The sequence below is a fragment of the Ambystoma mexicanum genome, chromosome 14 (genome assembly GCF_040938575.1).
Source record: "Ambystoma mexicanum isolate Mex_15411 chromosome 14, UKY_AmexF1_1, whole genome shotgun sequence".
NCBI classification, from domain to species: Eukaryota; Metazoa; Chordata; class Amphibia; order Caudata; family Ambystomatidae; genus Ambystoma; species Ambystoma mexicanum.
In genome coordinates this window covers 396,510,924-396,535,697 of record NC_090940.1, presented here as the reverse complement: position 1 = coordinate 396,535,697, position 24,774 = coordinate 396,510,924, and the positions used below count along the sequence as shown (strand labels likewise).

At 49.4% G+C, this 24,774-nt stretch overlaps 1 protein-coding gene across 3 annotated transcripts in view; it reads right to left on the bottom strand.

Annotated features, from left to right (window-relative positions):
* BUB1B (BUB1 mitotic checkpoint serine/threonine kinase B) overlaps positions 1 to 24,774 on the bottom strand; it is an 815,340-nt gene that overhangs the window by 192,188 nt on the left and 598,378 nt on the right. For all 3 annotated transcript variants that reach the window (XM_069637517.1, XM_069637518.1, XM_069637519.1), the window contains one exon: positions 10,330 to 10,488. In XM_069637517.1, coding sequence (XP_069493618.1) covers positions 10,330 to 10,488 — 159 coding nt within the window. The remainder of the gene's footprint in view (positions 1 to 10,329; positions 10,489 to 24,774) is intronic.

The window sequence follows — 24,774 nt, the reverse complement described above, 5'->3', positions numbered from 1 at the left end:
GACCTTCATCAGGGGTCAAAAGTGTGCATTGTGGTGGCAGAACCACTCCCATGTAATGAGTGGTGAATTAAAGGTCAGCCATATCTAATAAAAAACATTTGAAAAGATCCCCATTGGAGACTGAACACATTAAGAGTTATTCATTATATTGCCTATCAATGACATCTAAAGTGGTTCCTGCATGCTGGACATGGAAAGTCCAAGGACAGTAGGTTGACTCTTTTATAAGAACCTGTAGGCATACATCCTCTATTAGGTACTGTCGAGCAACAGAAGAACAAAAACAGTGAGGCAAGATGTGCACCAACCAAATAGGCACAACACACTGGTTCTTTACTCTTATTTTGGAGAAGAAAAACATTACTTAATGATGAAACAATCAATACACTTTTATATCTACCCACTTCCTCTTTTGTAATTGGTCTTTACAATGTGTGTACACCATTTCATAGAAACAAGGTGTTTAGTGTTTTTATCTATACTCCAAACATACCATGCACCTGTATTTCTGCTTTTTTAGTGAGATCTGAAACAAAAAACAATTTAAACAAAATAATTTAGCAAAGTTATTTTGGAAAGGCACAATCCCTTATGCGGGTGGAATTAACCATGTGCTTTCCCTGACAGAATGTCTTGGAGTTTTTCGCCATTATTGTGAAAAAACTATGCCCATAAAAAAGCAGGTCCCAAACTACTTTAGTACTCAAGTTTCCCCGATTATTTCTCAAATGTATTTTTGCTCAATTGTGTGACACCCAGACTCAACCACTTATTTAAGTATTTATTTTTGATAAATCTGCCGTACATGTGTTTGCTTTATTTGTATTGTAAGTGGGAACCAGTAGCTAAACTATTGGAATTAAGAGAAACATGAATGCTTTTACTTGTGACATTTTTATTCATCTCAACTATGTTTGTTCTGAGCATTCTTTTAGGATCCATGAAACTCATTTACACTATGTCACTCGATGTCTTAATGTCTTGCCCGACTCTCCATCATCGTATATATTGCACGTCACTATGCCCCATGCTTCAGTTCCCCCCTTTCCCCGTGCCTGAACGCTGCAGAAGGAAAAACCATAGGAGGAAGCTAATCAGCCAGTAAAAAGGAACAAGTTACTTACCTGTAACTGTTGTTCTCCAGCATGGGTCTGGCATGGATTCACATGCTCATGAATATTCCCCGTCGTCAGGCTGGGAATCCTCGGTAAAGAAAAAACCAGTATCAGTTTCGTTTCTGATCTGTCTTTCGTAGTAACAACCAATCACTGGTCTATGCGTCATACTGACCACAGCCAATGACTGCCCTCTACCTAAGCACCGCCTCTGGCAGCCATCTTCAGATTTGGAAGCACGTGAAGTGGCAGTATGACCAAGTGAAGAGCCGCAGAGGGGTAGGCGGGAGGGTTCGCATGTGAATCCATGCCAGACCCATGCTGGAGAACAACAGTTACAGGTAAGTAACTTGTTCCTTCTCCAGCATGGGGTCTGGCATGGATTCACATGCTCATGAATAAAGAATACATAGCAGTACACACATGCACAACCACGGGAGGTGGCAAAGGCTCAACATTAAGCATTACATCAAACTCAACATTAAGCATCTTGCCTCCTCACCAGGCTCACCTCAGGCGAACAGGTTGCGCAGCACTGCTTGGCCGACCCTGGACTCCTCCCTGGAATCCCCGTCGACGCAGTAGAATTTCGTGAAGGTGTGCGTCGACCTCCACGTAGCAGCCCTGCATATGCCCAGCAGGGGCACACCAGAAAGGAACGCCGTGGTAGCTGTGATCGCTCTGGTGGAATGGGCTCTCGGACGGCCAGGCAGCGGTCGGTTTGCCAACCGATGACAGTACATGATACAGCCGGAGAGCCATCTGGAAATGGAAGCCTTCGAGAGAGCCTTCCCCTGATTGACAGGTCCAAAGTTCACAAATAGTTGTGACGTCTTCCGAAAACACTTCGTGCGGTCCACGTAGAACTTCAGCGCTCTAGCCACATCCAGCGAGTGCAAAGTCCTCTCAGCCGGCGACGAAGGCGACGGGAAGAACACAGGCAACACCAAGGGTTCGTTGAGATGGAAGTCAGACGGTACCTTGGGCATGAAGGAGGGGTGCGTCCTGAGCACTACCCTCGTGTCGTGAAAAGTCAAGTACGGGGACTTGCAGGAAAGGGCCTGGATCTCTCCCACCAGTCGTGCAGAGGGGATGGCCACAAGAAACGCTGTTTTCCACGACAGAAACTTCAACGGGGCCGAGTGCAGAGGCTCGAACGGAGGTCCCATGAGCATGGTCAGCACCACGTTGAGCTCCCACGCCGGGGCCGGCGCCTTCACCGGCGGGAACGATCTGAACAGTCCCTTCATGAACTCTTTCACCAGACGATGAGACCACAGGGACGACTGGCCCGTGGTTCTGGTGTATCGGGAGATCGCAGCAAGATGAATCTTGATGGATGCGTGTGCCAGTCCAGCTTTGGCCAGCGTCAGCAGGTACGGCAGTACCTGGGGAGCCGTAATCCGTAGAGGGTTAATCTTCTGTGCGTGGCACCAGACAGAGAACCTCTTCCATTTGTGTCCGTAGCATTTAAGAGTCGAGGACGCCCTGGCCTTTGCAAGAACCTCTCTGCAGTCGGCCGGTATGTCGTATCCTCCAAACTCTAGCGCTGCAGGAGCCAGGCCTGCAAGTTCAGCAATTTCGGGTCGTGGTGGAGGATGGCGCCTCCTTCCCTGGAGAGTAGATCCGCGTCCACCGGCAGCTTGATTGGCGGGGACGCTGACAAGTCCAGAAGGTCCGGGAACCATATCTGCCTCGGCCACGCAGGTGCGACGAGGATCATCCTGCACCGTGACCTCTTGAGCTGGTTGACGAGCCGGATTAGCAGTGGCAAAGGAGGGAACGCGTAGAGGAACAGGCCCTCCCAGGGGAACGAGAAAGCATCGCCCATGCTCCTCGCCTGGGGAAACCTGCTGGCGAACCTCCGGCACTTGGAGCTCGTCGCCGTCGCGAACAGGTCGATCTGGGGTGTGCCCCACCGTCGGAAGAGGCGATCCACTAGATCCTGCCGTAGTTCCCACTCGTGGCACGAGCGCAGCTCCCTGCTGAGTGAGTCGGCAATGGTGTTTTTATCCCTGCCAGATGAAACGGCACCAGAAACATCCTTTGGGCGACTGCCCAATGCCACAGGTCCTGCGCCTCCTTGGACAGTGCTGGGGACCTGGTTCCGCCCTGTTTCCTGATGTAAAACATGGTGGTGGTGTTGTCGGTGAAGATCCTCACCACCTTGCCCTTGAGGGACGGAAGGAAGGACCTGAGGGCCCAGAACACTGCACGGAGCTCCAGGACGTTGATATGGAGGGACTTCTCCGTCGGGAGCCAGAGGCCTCTCGCGTTCAGATTTTCGGTGTGCGCTCCCCACCCTTCCAGGGAGGCATCCGCGGTCACTGTCTCCTGGTGGTCTGGGGTCTGGAAGTCCATGCCCGCCGTCAGATGCGCACGGGTGCCCCACCACCGGACCGCTCGGCGGAAACTCTTGTCGAGTGTGATCCTCTCCTCGAAGCCGCCCGTCGTTTGGATCCAGCGCGCGTCCAGGAACTCCTGCAACGGGCGCATCCGGAGCCTGCACATGGGAATGAGGTAGATGCAAGAAGACATCATTCCGAGGAGGGACTTGATGGACCTCACCTTGGCCGCGTCGGAAACCAACATCTGCTGTACCTTGCCCAGGATGGACCTGGTCTTTCCCTCCGACGGGGAGGCCAGAAGGGACACTGTCGAGCTTCGCTCCCAGAAACAGTGCGTTTTGCGCGGGTACCAGGTGGGACTTGGCGTAGTTCACGGAGAATCCCAGGTCCGTGAGAAGTTGGACGGTCCTTGCCGTGTGAGCCACGGCGAGCTCCCTCGTCTTGGCTCGGATGAGCCAGTCGTCCAGGTAGGGGTAGACGTGGATCCCCTCGCGGCGCAGCTGCGCCGCCACCGGTGCAAGGCACTTGGTGAATACCCTGGGTGCCGACCGTAGTCTGAAGGGGAGGGCTTTGAACTGGTAGTGACGCCCTTGGACCACAAACCTGAGGAATTTTCGGTGCCCCTTTAGGATGGGAATGTGGAAGTAGGCATCCTCCAAATCCAACGACGACAGGAAGTTTCCTTCCTCCAGCTGCCCCAGGACGTGCTGGAGGGTGACCATCCAAAACTTCTGCGCCTTGATGAACTTGTTCAGACGTCGCAGGTCTAGGATGGGGCGCCATCCTCCCGTCTTCTTCTTCACGAGGAAGTATCTCGAGTAAACTCCGGAGCCCCGAAGCCTCTTTGGGACGAGTTCGATGACGCCCTTCCTGAGCATCGCCTTTACCTCCAGGAGAAGCTGAGGGACGTGAAGCTCTTTCCTGGCCATGGGGGGGACGCGCAGGCACCTTCTCTGAAACTCGAGCGCGTGGCCCCGGGCTAAGGCGTCCAGCACCCAATGGTCGGTGGAGATGGACTCCCACACGCTGACGAAGATCGCCAGCCGGCCTCCCACCGGGGTGCTTCGGTGGGGGCCCGACCCCACGGCCGGTTCAATCCTGTTTCGACGAGGCTTTGCCGCCTTGACCTCCTTGGCGACGACGGCGGGGTCCGCCAGACTTGCCTCGTCCTCTGTAGGCCTCCTGAGACGACGAGCGGGCCGCTTGACGGTAGGTGGAGAAACTGCCGCCGGAACCTTTGGAGGCGCCCTTGCCTCCGCGGCTCCGAAAGGGCGTCCGTCGTTGCTGCAGAACCCCAAGGGCCAGGGCCGTCTCAGTGTCCGTTTTAATGGCCTGAAGGGAATCGTCCACTGTTTTCCCAAACAGGTTGTTCCCATCGAACGGCATGTCCAGGACTCTGGTCTGTACGTCTTGACGGAAGTCCGTAGCCTTAAGCCATCCACGCCGCCTAAGGCACACGCCGTTGCCCAACTGGCGAAACCCAGTGTCGGCGATGTCCGTCGCAATAGTGATGGCGTGGTCCGACGCCACCTCGCCTTCCTGTAGGATCTCCAAGGCATCCGCCCTCTTGTCGTCCGGTAGGAAGTCCAGCAGGGGAGCCAGTTTGTACCATAGCTCCCTGTCGTAGCGGGCCACGATAGCCAAGGCATTGGCCGCTTTAATCGTCGTCGCTGCAGACGAGATGACCCTGCGTCCCATAGCGTCCAATTTCTTTCCCTCGCCGTCCGGTGGGGAAGTCGATGTGGAGGCCGCACCCCCGCTTTCTTCCTGGCCGCCACGGAGACGACGGAGTCCGGGGTAGGCTGCGCCCGGAGGCACAGGGGGGCCGCGTCCGGGACCCGGTACTTCTTCTCGTACCGGTCTCTTCTAGCCGGCGTCGTGGAAGGGTTCTTGAGGAGGGCGAGGCCCTCATCCCAAATGTCGTCCAGTAGAGGCACCGCGAGGACCGTCTTCCTCTTGGCCTCGCGCCGTTGATAAAGGAATCCTTCCTTTTTCTTCTCCTCAGGGCAGAGTTGGAAAAGCTCGGATGCCCTGGCGATCATGGAGTGGAACGATCCAATCTCGTCGGGCGGAGAAACCCTGGTGGGAGGTGACGACGGTAGATCCTCGTCGTATACCTCGTCGTCCGAACCCGTCGCTGCCGTGTCAGTCCCCGTATCATCCCCTCGGGTGGATGGGGAGGAGGGCTGGACGGGGCGCGACGGCTGAAAGGGAGGTAGAGGGGGAATCCTTCTTTTCTAGGGCGGGGGAGCACCAGAAGGTCCCGGTTCAGGATCCCCCGACAGGAGAGGTTCCTCCGTCGGCAACGGTAGCCTCGTCCTTATCTCTGAACATAAGGACTGTATAGCCAACAAAATGGCCGCCGAGTTGTCTTGCGGCACTGGCAGAGGGGAATCCGACGGGCGATCAGGAGCCCCGTCGGCACCCTCGACGATGTCGTTGTCACCTGCGTCGGGATCCATCCCGACGGGCCGGTCTTCTTCCACGCCAAGGCTGTGGCTTAAGACCTCAATCAGCTCTTCCTCTGAGGTTGAGGCCGAACCTACGACGACGCCCTGCCCCCCCCTTTTTCTTCCCCGCCGGGGGTTTCACGGGGGTCCTATCGATGGGCACAAAAGAGGACTCCCTCCGAGGTGGCAGGGAGACTCTGAGCCCTGAGGTCGCCACCACTGGTGTAGCCTCCACAGGCTGAGCCAGGGCCGCCGCGACAGTATCGATAGAGGGCTTGGCCGGATGGATTAAGGCCTTCACCACCTTAGGTGCGCTCACCGCCTTATCCTTGAGGGGGGGGGACACTGCCTCGCTCCCCCTCCGATGGGGCCTTCGAGCTCGACCGGGGCCTCTCCAGGAGCTTCGCCGGGTGCTCGCCCTTCCTCTTACCCGACCCAGAGCGTTGGCTCGTGGCTGAAGGTGCCGGGAAGGGTGCGCCCTGCCTGGCGCCCGTAGAGCCCGACCGTTCGGCGCTCCCGGTGCCAGCGGACTCGCGGTGCTTGGCCTTGTGTTGGACCCCAGTCGCCGGGGCGTCCTCAAAGGTCTTAGAAGACCGCTTGGATTTCTTCCTCTTCTTCTCGCCTGACGGGCTCTTCCCTTCCAGCCAGTTGGCGAGACGTTGATGGCGGTCCTTCATGGTCCGCTCCGACATATTGCCGCAAAACGCACAGTCCTTCTCCACGTGCGTCTTGTCCTCATGTAAGCAGTAGAGACAAAAGGAGTGTTCGTCCTCCTTAAAGACGTTCTGCAGCTGGCATCCAGGACAGATCCTGAACAGCTTTCCGGGCGTCGAGCTTCCCTTCTCCTGGGCCATGTCCGGGCCTGAGAAACTTCTGGAGTCCTCCAAAAGCGTAGCTCGACGAAATCTTCACCCTTGAGGGGCGCAGACGAATCCGACACGGGTCCCCGTTGATCGGATGGAGAGTCGGTGGAGCTTGAGGCTCTTTTGACAGAAAAAAACGAAGTTTTTGAGAAAAAATGTGAAAATAATAGCACTAACGCTCGAGAGCAATAGCACGAGGATCCCAACACATGAACGTGCGGTAAAAATCTGAAGATGGCTGCCAGAGGCGGTGCTTAGGTAGAGGGCAGTCATTGGCTGTGGTCAGTATGACGCAGAGACCAGTGATTGGTTGTTACTACGAAAGACAGATCAGAAACGAAACTGATACTGGTTTTTTTCTTTACCGAGGATTCCCAGCCTGACGACGGGGAATATTCATGAGCATGTGAATCCATGCCAGACCCCATGCTGGAGAACTTAAGGATACATTCCAACAGGGTGATCCCACACACCAATTAATTTTTTTATTGAATTGAATGAGACAGACGCGGTTATCTAAGAGCCATCACCAGGTGTCTTCTCGTTTGGACAGAAGCGACCAGCCACAGAATGTTATGAGCGGGGATGGATGGGAGGGTCGGTGAGCAATCTGCAGGCGAAGAATCCATAGAAAGATGATTACGGTGAGTCATTTCTCCTTCAAAGGATTGCTTTTCTCCCACAGATACTACCTAAGCAGCTACAATAACAGGAGGGCAGAAATATTTAAACCAGTATATTCTGTAGAACCACCCTACCAAATCGTGCATCAGCTCTCCGTGCAACATCCAAGGCATAGTGCTTGGTGAATGCATGCAAGGATGACCAAATGGCAGCACGACATATGTCCCTAACAGGAACCCCTCTTTGGAGGGCTTTAGAGGCCGAAACCCCTTTGGTTGAGTGAGCCCTGATGCCCGCTGGAAGATCCCTTACTGCCGATTGAGAACACTTAAATATGCACAACACAAATCAATGTAACGTAGTGGAGAAGGAAGGTCCAATCCACCAGAAATGCATCCCCCCAGTGCGGCGTTTGTTGGGAATTCCCTTGGGCAAAACTGTTTGCATTTCCTGTTGGCCTCTGGGGCGATCGGATCCACTGCTGGGGTACCAGAGAGAGCAAAGACCTCCTCTAAGACTTCCTGGCACACTTTCCCACTCATGTGAGACCGTGCTCTGCCTGCCTAGAGCATCCGACAAAGTTTTCTACATCCCCGCCAGATGAACTGCTGAGACTGAGATTTGGTTCTCCCGTAACCAGAACCACAGCTGTATTATCTCCTCTGTGCAGAGGGGACAGGAGTGCACACAACCCTGCTTGTTGAAGTAGTGCATGGCCACTGTGTTGTCCATTAGGACAAGGACCTGCTTCCCTCAGAGATGGGGCAAGGTTTGGCCGGCTGCGCTGCTAGGCCCAGTGATTTAGTAGCCAATGTGGATTCTTTAAACTTTTCCAAGGATTCGTCAGCTTTGACCGAAAAGCATGTCTCCCTCAAAGAACACGTCTAGAAGCCTTTTCTGCACATTTGCAGAGAAGCCAGAAGTTTTCAGGTAGGCCTGCCGCCTCATTACCACTGCTGAACCCATTGATCGGCCAACGCAGTCCGCTACGCCCAGGCCTGTTGGCAAGGACTGCTTGGTTACCTCCTTCCCATCCTCCACCAGCTGTAAAAATCTGTCCCGCATTGCACCCCCAGGGACCTAATCAGCAGCATGTGCCACAGCTTTCCACAAGCCGAAAAAGTATTTTGCGAATGCGCAGGCTATGTTTGTGGCTTTGAGCGCCATGCTGCAAGAGGTGAACACCTTTTTGGAGAGCTCATACTCTTGAAGAAGTGTGGTTGACTACTTCAATCCAAGGGTGTTCAACAACCCCATCATCCAGAGCCCTGAACTTGACATTAGCATGAGTATAGGGCTGGTTTTGCTGCAACTCAAGACTTGGGGAAGTATCTAGGCCACTGTAGACCTTGAGCCAGGGCCAATAAATCGATGCCGCAGGCTCCCATGTAAACTGGTCGACTTGATCATCGATGTCATAAATGGACTGCATCGATTCAAAGAACCCCACTCTTGACAGTGGTACAAACGAACCATCGCTGAGGGCTTAACCGCCGATGGAATCGGCGGCTTTCGATGCCGATGGTTCTTTCGGCGCCAAGGGATGCTTGGACGGCCGATGGACGCCATGGGCCGCGGCCTTGCAGGGATTTATGCATAGTTGGCGTGAATCCCGAAGGTGTTTGATGTCGATGGAGTGGCTGGCTTGGGCTTGGAAGCACCGGGCGCCACTTTGCCACCAAAGCTTGCTGATCGGGGGCCAGAGCCGCACCTACAGTAGCTTGCCGTCTAAACATTTCAAGCATAGAAGTTTTTAAACGGTCCCACTCTTCCTGAGTGATCGGCCCACCATGGGCTTATTGCAATTTGATGACCAGCTGCACTCACACAGATGACAGTGGTGCTGCTACTGCAAGGAAGACTACAAGGAATGGCTCCAGGAATAGAAGAGTTTCTTGGTCTTTTTGCAATGTTTTCTTACCCCTTCTCGGGCGTGGGATCCTCAGTCTCGGCTTTGGAAGACCGGACGATGGACCATGCCATAGATTTAGCAAATGGTCGACCCCAAGGCTAGTTTCCCGGCCCTCTCACGTAGAGATTTCGGCTGCTTTTTTTTCGAGCACGACGCGCATGCCTCCGTGTTGTCACCAACACCTAGACACCACAGACACATTGTGGGGGTCGGTTATGGAAATTTTGGCCTCGCAATCGCGGCATCACTTGAAACCCGAAATTTGGTGAGATGACATTGCGTCGAGGTGTTCTGAGGAAAACTACTTTTTAAAAATGTGCAAGCCCATGGAAATAAGGAACTGAAGCATGAGGTGTAGTGACGTGCTATATAAACACAATGCCTTTGCCTCCGAAGCAGACGGGCGAGAGCCGGCCAAGACGGATCAAAGGCCGAGTCAAGGTCCACTATTGCCCCCTGGCGAAAGGTTTCCGAGCAGCAGAGCTGGAGGATGGATATCTATCAAGATGAAGAATCTGTGGGAGAAAGCAATCCATTGAAGAAGCTGCCCCTCACTTCTAGCCTCCACTCCGAGTCCTTGCCCCACACAATTGGTCTGATGCTTGCTGCTGAAACCATTGAGCTTGCAGCATTGGGAGCTCACCATCAGAAACTTGGATGTGAATCCAATGTAGCACAGCAACCAATTCAAAATCACGTGATAAAACATGAAAACAATTACCTGCAGGCAGATGGTTCAGGCCACTTAATTGGGGTCGGTCAGGCTTGGAAGGGTGTGCTTGAACAGTAACAATTATTTAATCAACTTGAAGCGTTTTGGAGAACAAATTATTTTGTTTTTGACGCCACCTTTATTAATTTTTCAGTAGTTAATAGCAATCCACTATGCTGGCTTGGGAAGAAAAATACAGACTGAAGACTTATCTTTGTACCAAGTACATGCTTGGGTTTTTCAATTAGTTACAACATGAACATAAAAATTAATCATTTGAGAATCGTGGCTCTTTACAAACCTACCTTGAGACTTTGCCCATTGATGTCTTGATAGAGAATCACACAGCCATCGGTGTATAAGAAGCAGCTACAGTCCATGAAGTCTTGGTTAAACTCTTCTCCAAGGCGCTCTTTCAATTTAAGCACAATGTAGAACTCCCATGGGACAGGACGAGAACATACCTAAAGAATTATAAAAGCAGTTGCGATAGTAACTAGAATTAAAAAAACAAGATATATGTGGAGATCTGTTGCATTGCTTATACATGGGTATTTCAGGGTAATGAGCTCGGAAGCATATCACACGGGCACTGCTTTAATTCGTACAAATCACCTTTTTCCGTCCCCCCACGGTCCATTTACTTTGCCATGCACTCTTGCTATTGTGCCCAGCTTTCTAATTGTATGCTAATTTGTTAATTAAGAAGTGATCGGCTGCCTTTGGTGTGCGAGTGCAATCAGGCTAGATTTCAGAGTCAGCCATAAAAGCATACATCACAGCAATCAATGCAGCAATTCAGGAAAATGAAATGCAGTAAACAAGACATAATGAAAGACTATAAAAATGGATCACAGAGATATGAACAAAAATGAAACAAGCATAGGTACACAACGCTATCTGCTTAGAAAGTCCAAGCAAGTGCAAAAAGATGAAAAATAAATGATATTCGAATTCTTAGATCCTTAAGGAAATACCCTCTCTCAGTGTTACCTAAAGTCTAAGCAATAATCCATAATGAAGAAAAATCGGTAAAAGAAATAATTAATGTTAGTTCAGATTACTATTAATATGGGACCTTTAGTCCAACCTCGAATAACGGAAATGGCCACTGAATCACATATCGTGCTGACATGGCCTTACTAAAGTTTAACCACATTGGGACTTTTTAAATAATTTCGCAAAAGTGGTTTTAAAAAGGTTTTCCTACTGCGAACGTAAAAAGGCACAAACAAAAAAACAAAAAACACACTGTGCTCTTTACTTTAAAGGCCACAGGTGAACTCATCAGACTTGTTCAGAATCCTAAGAAGCCTAAACTTTTGCCACATATGAAAGACAGATTACTTTTTTAATTCATTTGTTTTTATTGGGTTTTACATTTCAGAATAAACAAATTATAACAAAACCTTCCTAAAGTGATCTTTTGGAATCACGTTCCGTAAGGTTGTCTCCCACTTGGTCACATAAGACTACTGATGGCAAGTTGAACTATCTAGGACAAGCTTATGAGATTAGATATTTTTACCCAGAATGGGTAGTAATACATTTCTGGAAAGGTGTTAAATGTTCTGGTGGCTGCAGCCTTCGGTTAGCCAACTATTATGTTTGCACTGCTCAAATGTCAATATTTCCGCACTTTGGATCAAATCTCACAGTTTTAAGCACCTCACCTTCTTCCACTGTACAAATGCAGCTGATTCCATTTCTGGGGGAAACTTTGGATTCCAAATCAAAGCTAGTAAAGGAACAGGGATCGGTCGACAGTGCTTCTGGCGCCACTAGTGAATCCCATATGCTTATGACCGTTGATAAAATGCGGGTAATACGCACATTTGATGTTCGATCCAATTTGGTCAACCACAAGACTCCTTGAAATGGAGTCGTGACCATTCGTACCCAGATTTCAGACATGCCTCCCGAAAGCCATTCCCTTAATTCCTTTAGTTGTGCCGCTTCATAATACTTCAAGAAGTTAAGTAATCCCAGGCCCCCACCACTCCTTGCCGCCATTAAAGATTTAAGCGCTATTCTAGGATGTTTTTTCCGCCAAAGAAAAGCAGATATGATCCTATTCAGGGACCTAAACAAGGATTGGGGAATAGGGATGGGAAGAGCCGGGAAGTAATAGAACACCCTGGGTAGATGACAATTTTTATTGAGGCAATATGGCCCAGCCATGATAGAGAGGGGATTCTATTTCAGCAAATCTGCCTTCACTTTCTTTAAAAGAGTGGACATTTCGCCTCACACAGTTGGATTTATTGTTTTAGTAGTAGTTAGCCCTAAGTATTTAATTCGCCCTTTGGTCCATCTGAACGGAGACTGACCTTTAATTCGGTCCTTCTGATCTAGTCCCAAAGATAAGTTTAGTTATCTCCGATTTTCTTTTACTTTTAGTGCCGCTACCTTACCAAAATTCTCCAAATCCACCCAAACCTCACCTAACAAGGTTTCTGGACACATTAATGTTGGCAGCATATCGTCCTCAAATGGCATCATTTTATGCGTCTCCCCTCCAAGCTCTATCCCAGCAATAGTGTTTGTGGCCCAATTCTTGACATTAAGGGTTCCAAGTACAAAGCATGGAGTGACGGTGAAAGGGTGCAACCCTGTTTTGTACCCCTTCCCAAAACGGTTCTGCCGAGAAAGACGTTCATTTATAAATAGCCTTGTGAAGGAAGAGCAGTAATTTGCAGCAATTCAGGTCCGAACTCCATATGTGTAAGTGACTAAAAAAGGAACGACCATTCGACCATTCTACTCAATCGAACAAACGCCTTTCCTAAATTGAGGGCCGGTGTTTGTTTAATCTCTATCTTCTCAATAAGATGGCAAATTCGCCAAATATTATCATGCATTTTCCTCCTTGGTATAAATCCTGACTGGTCCGGGGCATCTAATTTAGAAAGTAACGTCGTAAATCTCTTAGTCAGGATTTTGGTGTAAATGTGTGCATCTGTATTTATTAGAGCTATGGGTCTATACCATCCGCAGCTTGTGGGATCCTTGCCTGATTTCAGGTATAACACAATTTTCCCCTCCTCCATGGACCTTGGCATTGTCCCTGTGGTCCTAAAAGTGTTGAACAAACACGTTAACTTGGGCATCAGTCTAGCTCTTAAAGTTTTATAAAACAAGGCCGAAAGCCGCCAGGGCCCGGTGCCTTGTTGAGAGTAAGGGATTTAATTGCCTCCTACACTTCCTCCTGAATGTCTGCTTCCAACTCCTCCCTCTCGGTGGGTGTTCTCTTTTGAAACTTGACAGAATTCAAGTAGGTCTGCTGAGAATTCTGATCCGGGACAGGCCGACGTATACAACCTCATTAAAAAAACTGCAAAAGACTACATCATTGCCTCATTCTCTGTCACTAGATCTCAAGTCTCAGAGGATATCTCGAGTATAATTTGGGAAGCTGTCCTTTCTTTGAGTTGTCTCGCAAGCAGACGATTGCCTTTATTTGCCCCCATGTAATATCTTTGTTTAGCATACAGGAGGGACTGGTCTCTCTACAAGTTTGAAGTAAGAGTAACCGCCCCTGTATATGTTTGAGTGCCCCGTGGAGAGACTGGTTTTGTTTTGTAAATAACGCCTGCCCAATCTCACTTAACTGATGTTCTAGATTCTTCTCCAACTGCGCTTCTCACGCATAGCGTTTATTGCTATCAATTCCCCTCTCAAAACTGCCTTCAAGGTGTCCCACACTGCCGCTTGCCCAACCTCCAGTGATTCATTTTCTTCAAAATATTGTTCCTTTTCCCCCCTACTGTCTCTGTTAGGACCTTATCCTTCAAGATCTCATTAGGGAACCGCCACAAACACCCCCCCCCCTATCCCCTGGTTTATAGAGTGTAGCTAACAGTGGTGCATGATCAGATAGCAATGTTGATCCCAGTTCTTTCACCCTCCCCATTAGCCTTGCCGTAACCCAGATGTAATCTATCGTTGACATTGATTTATGAACATGGGAATATTATGTGCACCCACTTTCGTCACCCTTCAGTACCCTCCCTGTTTCCCTAAGAGTCAGCCGCTCACACATGTCTTTTAAAGCTTTAGACGGGAGCAACGTATTGCGCTGCCGTCCCGTGCTCCTGTAATCTTGAGGGGCCCACGCTAAATTAAAATCCCCAGCCAATACAATTTCCTCCTCTGCAAATGTTTCCAACAAAGTGAGGACGTTGCACAAAAGAAAACATCCTGGCCACTATTGGGGGCATATACTGTCGCAAGCAAAAACAGTTGGTGGTCAGTTCTCGCCTGCACAAAGGAGGTAACAACCTTCCTTGTCTGCCTGTGTATTCAAGACCTGCACATTGAGGGTGTCTTTAAAAGCCACCAACACCCCACTAGTTGTATCCTGCGCATTGGCCTGATATACTCGGGGAATAGTGACATAGCCAATAGTGTGATCACCCCCCCCCCCTCCCCAACTGCCTGGGTCGGATCACTATTCTAATGTACCCCAGGGAACTAAACTCCCCAGATGTGACAATGTTAAAAATCATAGTATAGTTAAGAAGCAGCGAAGGTGCTCTACACCCACCCAGCCACCCACCCGAAATCCAAGATGATCCCAGGCTGTTCATCGGCTGTCTGAGGATTCCCCCCCTCAGGCCACCATACTCAAGCAAATCCTATATGTATCCCCGACCTTCTCAGGTTCCCCCACAGTTCTTCAAAAGCCCCCCCCCCCATGGTCCTGTAGGTCAGTCTTCACAAAGTGTTGTGCGTTCTGCGCATTTAAACCCCAATTGAGGGGTGAATTTGCCATTACATCATGCCATTAGGCCGTGTTTGGTCTCTCTCTGTCTCGGCTTGCTACTAGTTCCCATTCTCACCTGCGTCCGCTGGTCCCAGTAGGCTTTCTTGAGTATTTCAGTCTTGTTCTCTTCTCCGTAATCTGCAGGATATTCATCCCCTCTTCCACTGTAGTGACTCAGCGTTGTCTACCGTCTCAAGGGAATAGGATTACAAACGGGAATGTCCATCCAGTTCGACGTTCTTGTGTCAAAACACTAGTTACTGGCCCCATCGCACTTCTATATGTTGAGTGGATTGTGCCAGATCTTGGCATAATGAGATTTCAGTCCCATTCAATGCTAAATGCTTTGCCAGTTGTGCCGCTCGTGATATATTCTCCTTCTGGCCATGATATGATATGATTGATATGGCATTTATAACGAGCCTATACACAGGTGTTTCAAGGCGCGACGAGGCAAGGGGGGGGGGGTGACAAAGGGAGGACGGACAACGATCTTACTAGGTCAGGTGTCATTCAGATTGCACAAGTGCATGGGAAGGGGGGAAGGAAGAGTGCAAGGGGGGAAAGGGAGAGGGGAAAGTGCAGTACATGGGAAGTGGAATAAATAAGATAAATAAAACGCATACAAAAATAAAAAAATGTTTTAAAAAAGGGCCATAGGTTGTTAAGGCCGCAAACACATCGCAAGATGTAGCCCCAGGTTCAGACCTCTTCAGGGGTACCTTGTGAATCCCCGTCTATGCCGATGATCTCTCCTGGGAGATCCCTGACCAACTCCCCAAAGCAGAGCTGTACTGTGACCTTGAGATCCTGGTCCAAAACATCCTTGGGAAGTCCTTTTATCCATATGTTGGATCTCTGTGATCTATTTTCCAGGTTCTCGCAGTGGATCTCCAGGTTTTGAGACGGAGTAGTCAGATGAACAAGTTACTTACCAACTGTTCTTTCGATTGGATGTTCCTCCCACTTATTCCTCATCTTTAGATATGTTGTTGTTAGGGAGAATTCTCTGTTTAGGCTGAATTTCCCTACCTAGTGAGTCCCCCAGCAGCTTTGCTGGATTTCTGGGGTTTAATTTTTTTCTCCTGCCAAGAGTGAGACTCTTTTACCCTCACTCTTGGACATGTTGAAGTGTGTTATCTTGGACAAACCTTGTGTTGAATGGGCTATGGGGTCTTTTACTCCATAGGGCCGCATGTATTTTTGTGATGTGGGTCACACAGCACCCTCTGTGCCGTGACCCAGGGGTGTCCTAGGGACTCCCCAACATAGACTCCATACCCTGGGACTGACTACTGTCTCCCAGGGCATGTAAAGTCACCAAAGACTTTGCTAGTCTTGAATCCTGAACAGAACCAGTACAAACCATCATATTGTGGACGTACTGGCTGGGGCAATTCGATTGCCCCAGGGTCTGTTAGTCGAGGGGGCACGTCTCCGTCCCCCCTGATCGAGTTTTGGCTGGTGGCAGTGGAAACTACTTTTTATATTCGACCGCGAATATTTCCCTATGGGATTTCCCATTGTTTTAGGCTAACACATTTAATTATTTATTTACGGTAGCCTTAAACATACCGCCGGTTTATATATTTATTTTCATAACTCCGGTTGGGACTTTTTGCCAAAACTTGATTCAAAAATGGCGTTGGTGTTCGCCTCTGTAACTCTGACCCAAAGTGGAGCCCTTTGTTCCACTTTTGGCGGGCTTCTCCACAGAAGCCCTCCAAAGTGGTGCCACTCTGTCTGGGGTACTTAGGAGGGGTGGAGGGGGATTTAGGCACCCTGGACTGAGTTACCTTGGTAACTCAAGTCGCACTCCGTCCTGATTGGCCCAAGTGGTGAGCCGCCCGGCTCACCACTTAGCATGTTTGAGTGACAGCTAGGCTGGGTGAATGGGGGTCTGCTGCATAAAAGCAGGGCTTTGGGGACTGGGACTTCAGAAGTCGCCACAGGACCAAGAATCCGACGAGGGAAGAGCTGAGCCGACCTGCTTCGACGACACCACCCGGTGGAGCCCTGCTGAACCGTCTCACCACTTTTTTCCCGACGACCGAGGAGAACTCTTAACGGAGTGGCTCCTTCCCTTGACTGGTGGGGACAACCAGTTTTCGCCTTCTTTCCGTTCTTTGAGGTATCTCGTGGCCGCCTTGCCTGTGCCAAGCACCCCGGCATCCGGAATACCACACTTTACCCCCATACCGCGAAAGTCGGTACCAACCCTTTAACCGGAGGACTCCGCGGCTGGTTTCTTCCCGGGCAGTGCTACGACCTTTCTCTTCTGCTCTTCAGCGAGATATCCTTCTCCCCTGACCGACGTCGAGCCTTGCTGTCACTGCCTGGAACAACTGCCCCCGCTGGAGGATCCTTTCCGCTTAAGGTACTGTGTTCCGCCTGGCTTCCCTTGCCACCGACTGTACGGGGTAGATTTAGTCCCCGGCTTTCGAACCTGGGAGTGCCTGGGATACTTTGGCTAAACTTTCTGAGCCACTCTAAACTCTTTTTGACTCTTTGCAAGACGTTGAATCTCTAACTAACAGTGTGATCTTGGGCACATTTTCGCTCCGGCTACTCTAAGAGTGGGCCCTGCCTAGTGACTTTTGCTCACCTGTGACTTTGTGCTTCTTTGAGCCTATTGCAAGTGTTCTGGACCTTAGAGTGGTGTGTTTAACCCATTTCTGCTTTTTCTCTCCCTTTCTTGGAAACTACTAGAGTGTCATCTAACGTTAAGCACTCACCTCTGTTTTAATTAAGTGGTGTTAACCTAGAGTTGTCTAGATAGGAGAAAGGATTGAATCTACTTTCGTTATAACTGTGTTTGAAGTGTTTACTATATTTTGCTAGAGTGTTTTTAACTTATGTGTATTTTAAATAAATAACTATATACTTTTGAAACCAAGCTCTGGTCAGTGTTTGCTTGTGCTATTGTATGTGGGTACATATTGTGTATACTTTGCATACTGCCTAACTCTTCTTGAGAGAAGTCTGACTGCTCAGCCACAGCTACCAGGTAAATCTGGGTGGTACAGACTGCTACCAAAGGGGTTTACTGCTCTACCTGTAGTCTTAAATCTTTTGCAGTGTTCCCCAAGGGAACTGCACAGGTTTCTGCCTAACACTGGTGTACAGCGGTGGGATTTGTATTGAGTATACATTTTATTGTGCTTTAGATACCTTAGTGCAACTAACCACAAAGCTTAGCACTGAAAAAGTAAAACCTCTAACATGTCAGTTATAGAAAGCTATAGTCAAGAGTCCCTTGCAGCCAAAACTGCTGATTGTTTAAGAGTGCTCTGTAAACATAAGGATCTCCTGACTAAGGGCAAGAAAATGGAGCTGATTGAAAGATTGTTAGCTAACCAAAGTCTGGGTGATGGTTCAGAGGAACCTACCACTCCAGCAACTGTAGATGACAGTGTTGAAGTTAACATGGAGCAAAATGTTGATGTTTCTGAGGAAGAGTCAGAAGAGGAGGGTGAGGCTGTTGTAACTGTCCCCCCTAGGCCTCTGCCTGCTCTACCTGCTGTGCCTACTGGACCTTTACCAGGTCCCACATTTAGTCCTCAGTACTTTGAACTGGAGAAAATGAAGCTAGAATTGGAGTATAAGAAACTTAATGCTCAAACTGACAAAGAACTAAGGCTAAGGGAAATGGAGCTCAAGTATGACTTAGAAATGAAGAAATTATCTGTTGAGAATGTTTCTCTCTCTGGCTCCTCTAGAAGTTCCAGTCCTAAAAGACCCCGGATGCCTAAAGAATTGGTTGGTATGTATGAGCCTAAGTTGGATGTGTTGGATTGGTTGTCTCTGTTTGAATATAATCATGGGCTCCAGAACATCACAGGAAATGACTTACTCACCTGGTTGTTCTCTAGGCTTCCCCCTGTTGCAACTGATGTGGTAATGGAGATGGGGGAGGAGGATAGGAAGGACTATGAATGTGTGAAACTAGCTTTGATAGCTAGGTTTGGGAAGACCCCTTCCCAGTATCTTAAGAGGTTTAGGAGCCTCAAAAAGCATGATGGTACCCCTTGGGCTACCTGGGTGAATGAATGTTTGAAAAACTTAGAGGGATGGATTAAGGGTTACAAGGTGAACACTTATGAAGGTATGAAGAATTTGTTTATGTTGGAGACTATTTATGATGCCTGCTCTCCTGAGCTCAGACAACACTTGGCTGATTCCAGGGAATTAGATTCCCGGAAACTAGCTAAGGCTGCTGACTTGTGGGTTGCCAACAGGGCCACTCACAAGGATTCTGGGGTAACTCAGAAGAAGGATGGGGAAAAACAGTCTAAGAAGGACTCCAAAGAGAATTCTAATACTACAAATTCCAAAGAGGGCCCCAAACAAAACTATAAGGGTAAGCCACAAGGGAAACCAAATCAGGCTAGTGTACCTTCTGGTCCCAGACCAGAAGGAGGTCAGAACAAGCCTCCATTCCAGCGAGCCTTTGGCTCATGCTTTGTTTGTAAGGCTACTGACCATGTGAAAGGAGATCCCAGATGTAAGGGTAAACCTTCAGGGGTCCAGCTTGCCTCCTTAGCCTTCGCTCCAGAAGAGGAAGTACATATGGCAAGTGGAAACTTTCTATTACTAGCTGATGAACCCACTGGAGTCTCAGCTAGTGTTTCTTTAGTCTCTCTGGGGTTGTGGGAGCAACAGAATTTAGATGTCTATAACTCTATCCCAGATAATACTAAAGAGTATTATAAGGACAGTGTCCAGGTGAATGGTCAGGAGACTCCTGCCATTAGGGACACTGGAGCCAGCATAACTGTGGTGGATGAATCATTTTTCAAGGCAGAGGATGTTGCTAAGGCACCCAAATGCCTCACCAAGTTAGCTGGTGGGCCTGTGCAGATGTGTCCCCAGTTACCAGTTCTCATCCAATGTAATGATATGGCTGTAAAAATACCTGTCAGTGTACAATGTGAAGTGCCAGGTAGGGTTCTGTTGGGTAATGACCTCAAAGCTCTTGGAGTTGTATCTCATACCCCCAGACCTCCTAGCAAAAGGTTTCAGGAACTCACAAAACCTGCAAGGGAGAAAACCCTGAGAGGGTTATCTCAGGAGATGATGACAGAAATCACTCCTCTACCACTGGAGCAACTTACTGCAGTAACTACCAGATCAGGAGCAAAGGGGCAACCCAAGACTCCTAGGAAAAAGCCAGCAGCAGGCACTCCAGTGCTTCCAACAAGGACTTCCCCTAGGTTGTCCAAAGTTACACCTGTAACTCCCCCTCCAGCTGAGGCTGAGAGGGAGGTACAACCCTGTGTGGTTGAGCTAGACTCTGAGGAAGAGCTAGAAGGAGGCCCCAACCTTATTGGAGATTTGGACCCTGAGGACCATCCTGAGCTGCAGTCTTTACTGGCAGAAGGTGGGCCTAGCAGGGCAGCTTTTCGTAAGGGGCAAAGAGAATGTCCAACTCTGGAAGGTCTCCGCCACCAGGCAGCTTCTCAAGCTGATGGGCAAGAGCCTGGGAAGTATAGGTTGCACTGGGAAGATGGCCTCTTCTACAGTGAACCCACTGAGTCTGAACCTGGAGACTACAAACGCCTTGTAGTCCCACAAGAAAACAGACAACAGTTCTTACAACTAGCCCATGAGATACCTTTGGCTGGCCACTTGAGTTTCAAGAAGACCAAGGAAAGGCTCTCACTCTACTTTTATTGGCCAAAGATGGGGGCTGAAGTAGACAGATATTGTAAGAGCTGCCATACCTGCCAGACTTCTGGTAAGGTTGGTTCCAAGAATGTGGCACCTTTAGTGCCTCTCCCAGTTGTGGGAGTCCCATTTGAGAGGGTAGGGATTGACATTGTTGGTCCCCTTGATCCTCCAACCTCCTCAGGCAACAGGTTTATCCTTGTTGTAGTAGACCATGCTACTAGATACCCTGAGGCCATTCCTATGAGAACTGTTACAGCTCCGGCTGTGGCTAAGGCCCTCCTTGGTATTTTTACCAGGGTTGGGTTTCCTAAGGAGGTAATCTCTGACAGGGGGTCAAACTTTATGTCCCACTACATGAAGGCCATGTGGAAAACCTGTGGAGTTACCTACAAGTTCTCAACCGCCTACCACCCTCAGACAAACGGGTTGGTTGAAAGGTTTAACAGAACCATGAAGAGCATGATAGGTGCTTTGGAAGAACCCCTCAAGAAAAAGTGGGACCTTCTACTGCCATGCCTTCTCTTTGCTTATAGAGAAGTCCCTCAGGAGGGAGTAGGTTATTCTCCCTTTGAGCTTCTCTATGGCCATCCAGTCAGAGGTCCATTGGCCCTGATTAAGGAGGGGTTGGAAGGTGCTCCTCCCCTCAAGCCAGTCAGAGTGACTGACTATGTGATAGGTCTCCGGAGGAGAATGTCACACATGATGGCAGAAGCAAGTGACAACTTGAAAGCTGGTCAAGCCCTGGTCAAACATTGGCACGACCAGAAGGCTAACATGGTTGAGTTTACTCAAGACCAGCTAGTTCTAGTTATGCTCCCAACGAGGCAGAGGGCCTTGCAAGACAAATGGATGGGACCCTTCAAGGTTGTGGGAAAACTTGGAGAGGTCAACTATCTGGTGGATCTGGGCAGACCCAGGGAAGCTCCTAGAGTCTTCCACACCAACCGACTAAAAGCATACATCTCCAGACCTGATGTAGGAGCCTTGCTCCTAGCTTCAGCTGCAGAGGAGGAAGAGAGTGAATCTCTCCCTGATCTCCTCAGAGGTGTACCTTTAGATGAAAAAGTTGAAGGAGTCAATCTCTCTTCAGACCTGACACCTGAGCAACAAGAGGAGTGCAAATCTATGTTAAATCAGTTTGCCTCCCTGTTCTCACTGTCACCAGGCTTGACCCCTTGGGGCCAGCATGAGATACTCACTGGTGACTGTCTGCCAGTCAAAAGCAGAGGATACAGAATGTCAGAACATATCAGAGCCCACATCAAAGGAGAGGTCAAGAAGATGCTTGATCTCGGGGTAATAGAGCCCTCTACTAGTCCATGGTCTAGCCCAGTTGTGTTAGTACCAAAGGCAGGATCCAAAGACTTGAGATTCTGTGTGGACTATAGAGCCCTAAATGCAGTCACCAAGACTGATGCCCACCCTTTGCCCAGGACAGATGAGTTGGTGGATAAACTTGGTGCAGCCAAGTACCTCAGCACATTTGACCTGACGTCAGGCTATTGGCAAATAGCCCTGACAGACCATGCCAAGGAGAAAACTGCATTTTCGACCCCAGTTGGCTTGTACCAGTTTAAGGTCATGCCTTTTGGACTAAAAAATGCACCTGCCACATTCCAAAGGATGGTGAACCAAGTTCTGGCTGGGATGGAAGATTTCTGCATGGCATACTTGGATGACATTGCAGTCTTCAGCCACTCCTGGGAAGAACATGTGAACCACCTAGGACATGTGTTGCAGGCTCTGAAACAGGCCCATTTGACAATCAAAGCCAGTAAGTGCCAGATTGGTCAAAGTAAAGTGGTCTACCTTGGACATGAGGTAGGAGGTGGAGAAATAAGGCCTTTGCCCAGCAAGATTGAAGCTGTGCAAAATTGGACAACACCAACTACTCAAACCCAAGTGAGAGCTTTTCTAGGCCTCACTGGGTATTACAGGAATTTCATTGAGAACTATGGGACCATAGCTTCTCCACTGAATGTAATCTCCTCTCCCAAATTCCCTAAAAAGGTAAAATGGAATGAGGAGTGCAATCAGGCCTTTGAAAAACTGAAGAGAGCTCTTTGCCAGGCTCCAGTATTGAGAGCTCCTGACTACCACCAACCTTTCATTGTACAAACTGATGCTTCCAATGTAGGTATAGGTGCAGTTCTAAGCCAACTGGATGAGAAGGGTAGGGAGCACCCCATTTGCTTCATCAGTAGGAAACTGAAGGATCCTGAGACAAGGTGGGCAACTATCGAAAGAGAATGCTTTGCTATTGTGTGGGCACTGAAGAAGTTTAGGCCATACTTGTATGGTTCTACTTTTGTTATTCAGACTGACCACCAACCCTTGAGATGGTTAATGCAAATGAAAGGGGAAAATCCAAAACTATTGAGATGGTCAATCTGCCTGCAAGGGTTTGATTTCACCATTGAGCACAGGTCAGGGTGTCACCATCAAAATGCTGATGGACTCTCTAGGATGTATATCATCGACTAGAGGTATGAGGTTCATCCAGGAGTGGATTAAATCCTCCTGTCCCTTAGTCTGGGGGGGGCGAGTGTTAGGGAGAATTCTCTGTTTAGGCTGAATTTCCCTACCTAGTGAGTCCCCCAGCAGCTTTGCTGGATTTCTGGGGTTTAATTTTTTTCTCCTGCCAAGAGTGAGACTCTTTTACCCTCACTCTTGGACATGTTGAAGTGTGTTATCTTGGACAAACCTTGTGTTGAATGGGCTATGGGGTCTTTTACTCCATAGGGCCGCATGTATTTTTGTGATGTGGGTCACACAGCACCCTCTGTGCCGTGACCCAGGGGTGTCCTAGGGACTCCCCAACATAGACTCCATACCCTGGGACTGACTACTGTCTCCCAGGGCATGTAAAGTCACCAAAGACTTTGCTAGTCTTGAATCCTGAACAGAACCAGTACAAACCATCATATTGTGGACGTACTGGCTGGGGCAATTCGATTGCCCCAGGGTCTGTTAGTCGAGGGGGCACGTCTCCGTCCCCCCTGATCGAGTTTTGGCTGGTGGCAGTGGAAACTACTTTTTATATTCGACCGCGAATATTTCCCTATGGGATTTCCCATTGTTTTAGGCTAACACATTTAATTATTTATTTACGGTAGCCTTAAACATACCGCCGGTTTATATATTTATTTTCATAACTCCGGTTGGGACTTTTTGCCAAAACTTGATTCAAAAATGGCGTTGGTGTTCGCCTCTGTAACTCTGACCCAAAGTGGAGCCCTTTGTTCCACTTTTGGCGGGCTTCTCCACAGAAGCCCTCCAAAGTGGTGCCACTCTGTCTGGGGTACTTAGGAGGGGTGGAGGGGGATTTAGGCACCCTGGACTGAGTTACCTTGGTAACTCAAGTCGCACTCCGTCCTGATTGGCCCAAGTGGTGAGCCGCCCGGCTCACCACTTAGCATGTTTGAGTGACAGCTAGGCTGGGTGAATGGGGGTTTGCTGCATAAAAGCAGGGCTTTGGGGACTGGGACTTCAGAAGTCGCCACAGGACCAAGAATCCGACGAGGGAAGAGCTGAGCCGACCTGCTTCGACGACACCACCCGGTGGAGCCCTGCTGAACCGTCTCACCACTTTTTTCCCGACGACCGAGGAGAACTCTTAACGGAGTGGCTCCTTCCCTTGACTGGTGGGGACAACCAGTTTTCGCCTTCTTTCCGTTCTTTGAGGTATCTCGTGGCCGCCTTGCCTGTGCCAAGCACCCCGGCATCCGGAATACCACACTTTACCCCCATACCGCGAAAGTCGGTACCAACCCTTTAACCGGAGGACTCCGCGGCTGGTTTCTTCCCGGGCAGTGCTACGACCTTTCTCTTCTGCTCTTCAGCGAGATATCCTTCTCCCCTGACCGACGTCGAGCCTTGCTGTCACTGCCTGGAACAACTGCCCCCGCTGGAGGATCCTTTCCGCTTAAGGTACTGTGTTCCGCCTGGCTTCCCTTGCCACCGACTGTACGGGGTAGATTTAGTCCCCGGCTTTCGAACCTGGGAGTGCCTGGGATACTTTGGCTAAACTTTCTGAGCCACTCTAAACTCTTTTTGACTCTTTGCAAGACGTTGAATCTCTAACTAACAGTGTGATCTTGGGCACATTTTCGCTCCGGCTACTCTAAGAGTGGGCCCTGCCTAGTGACTTTTGCTCACCTGTGACTTTGTGCTTCTTTGAGCCTATTGCAAGTGTTCTGGACCTTAGAGTGGTGTGTTTAACCCATTTCTGCTTTTTCTCTCCCTTTCTTGGAAACTACTAGAGTGTCATCTAACGTTAAGCACTCACCTCTGTTTTAATTAAGTGGTGTTAACC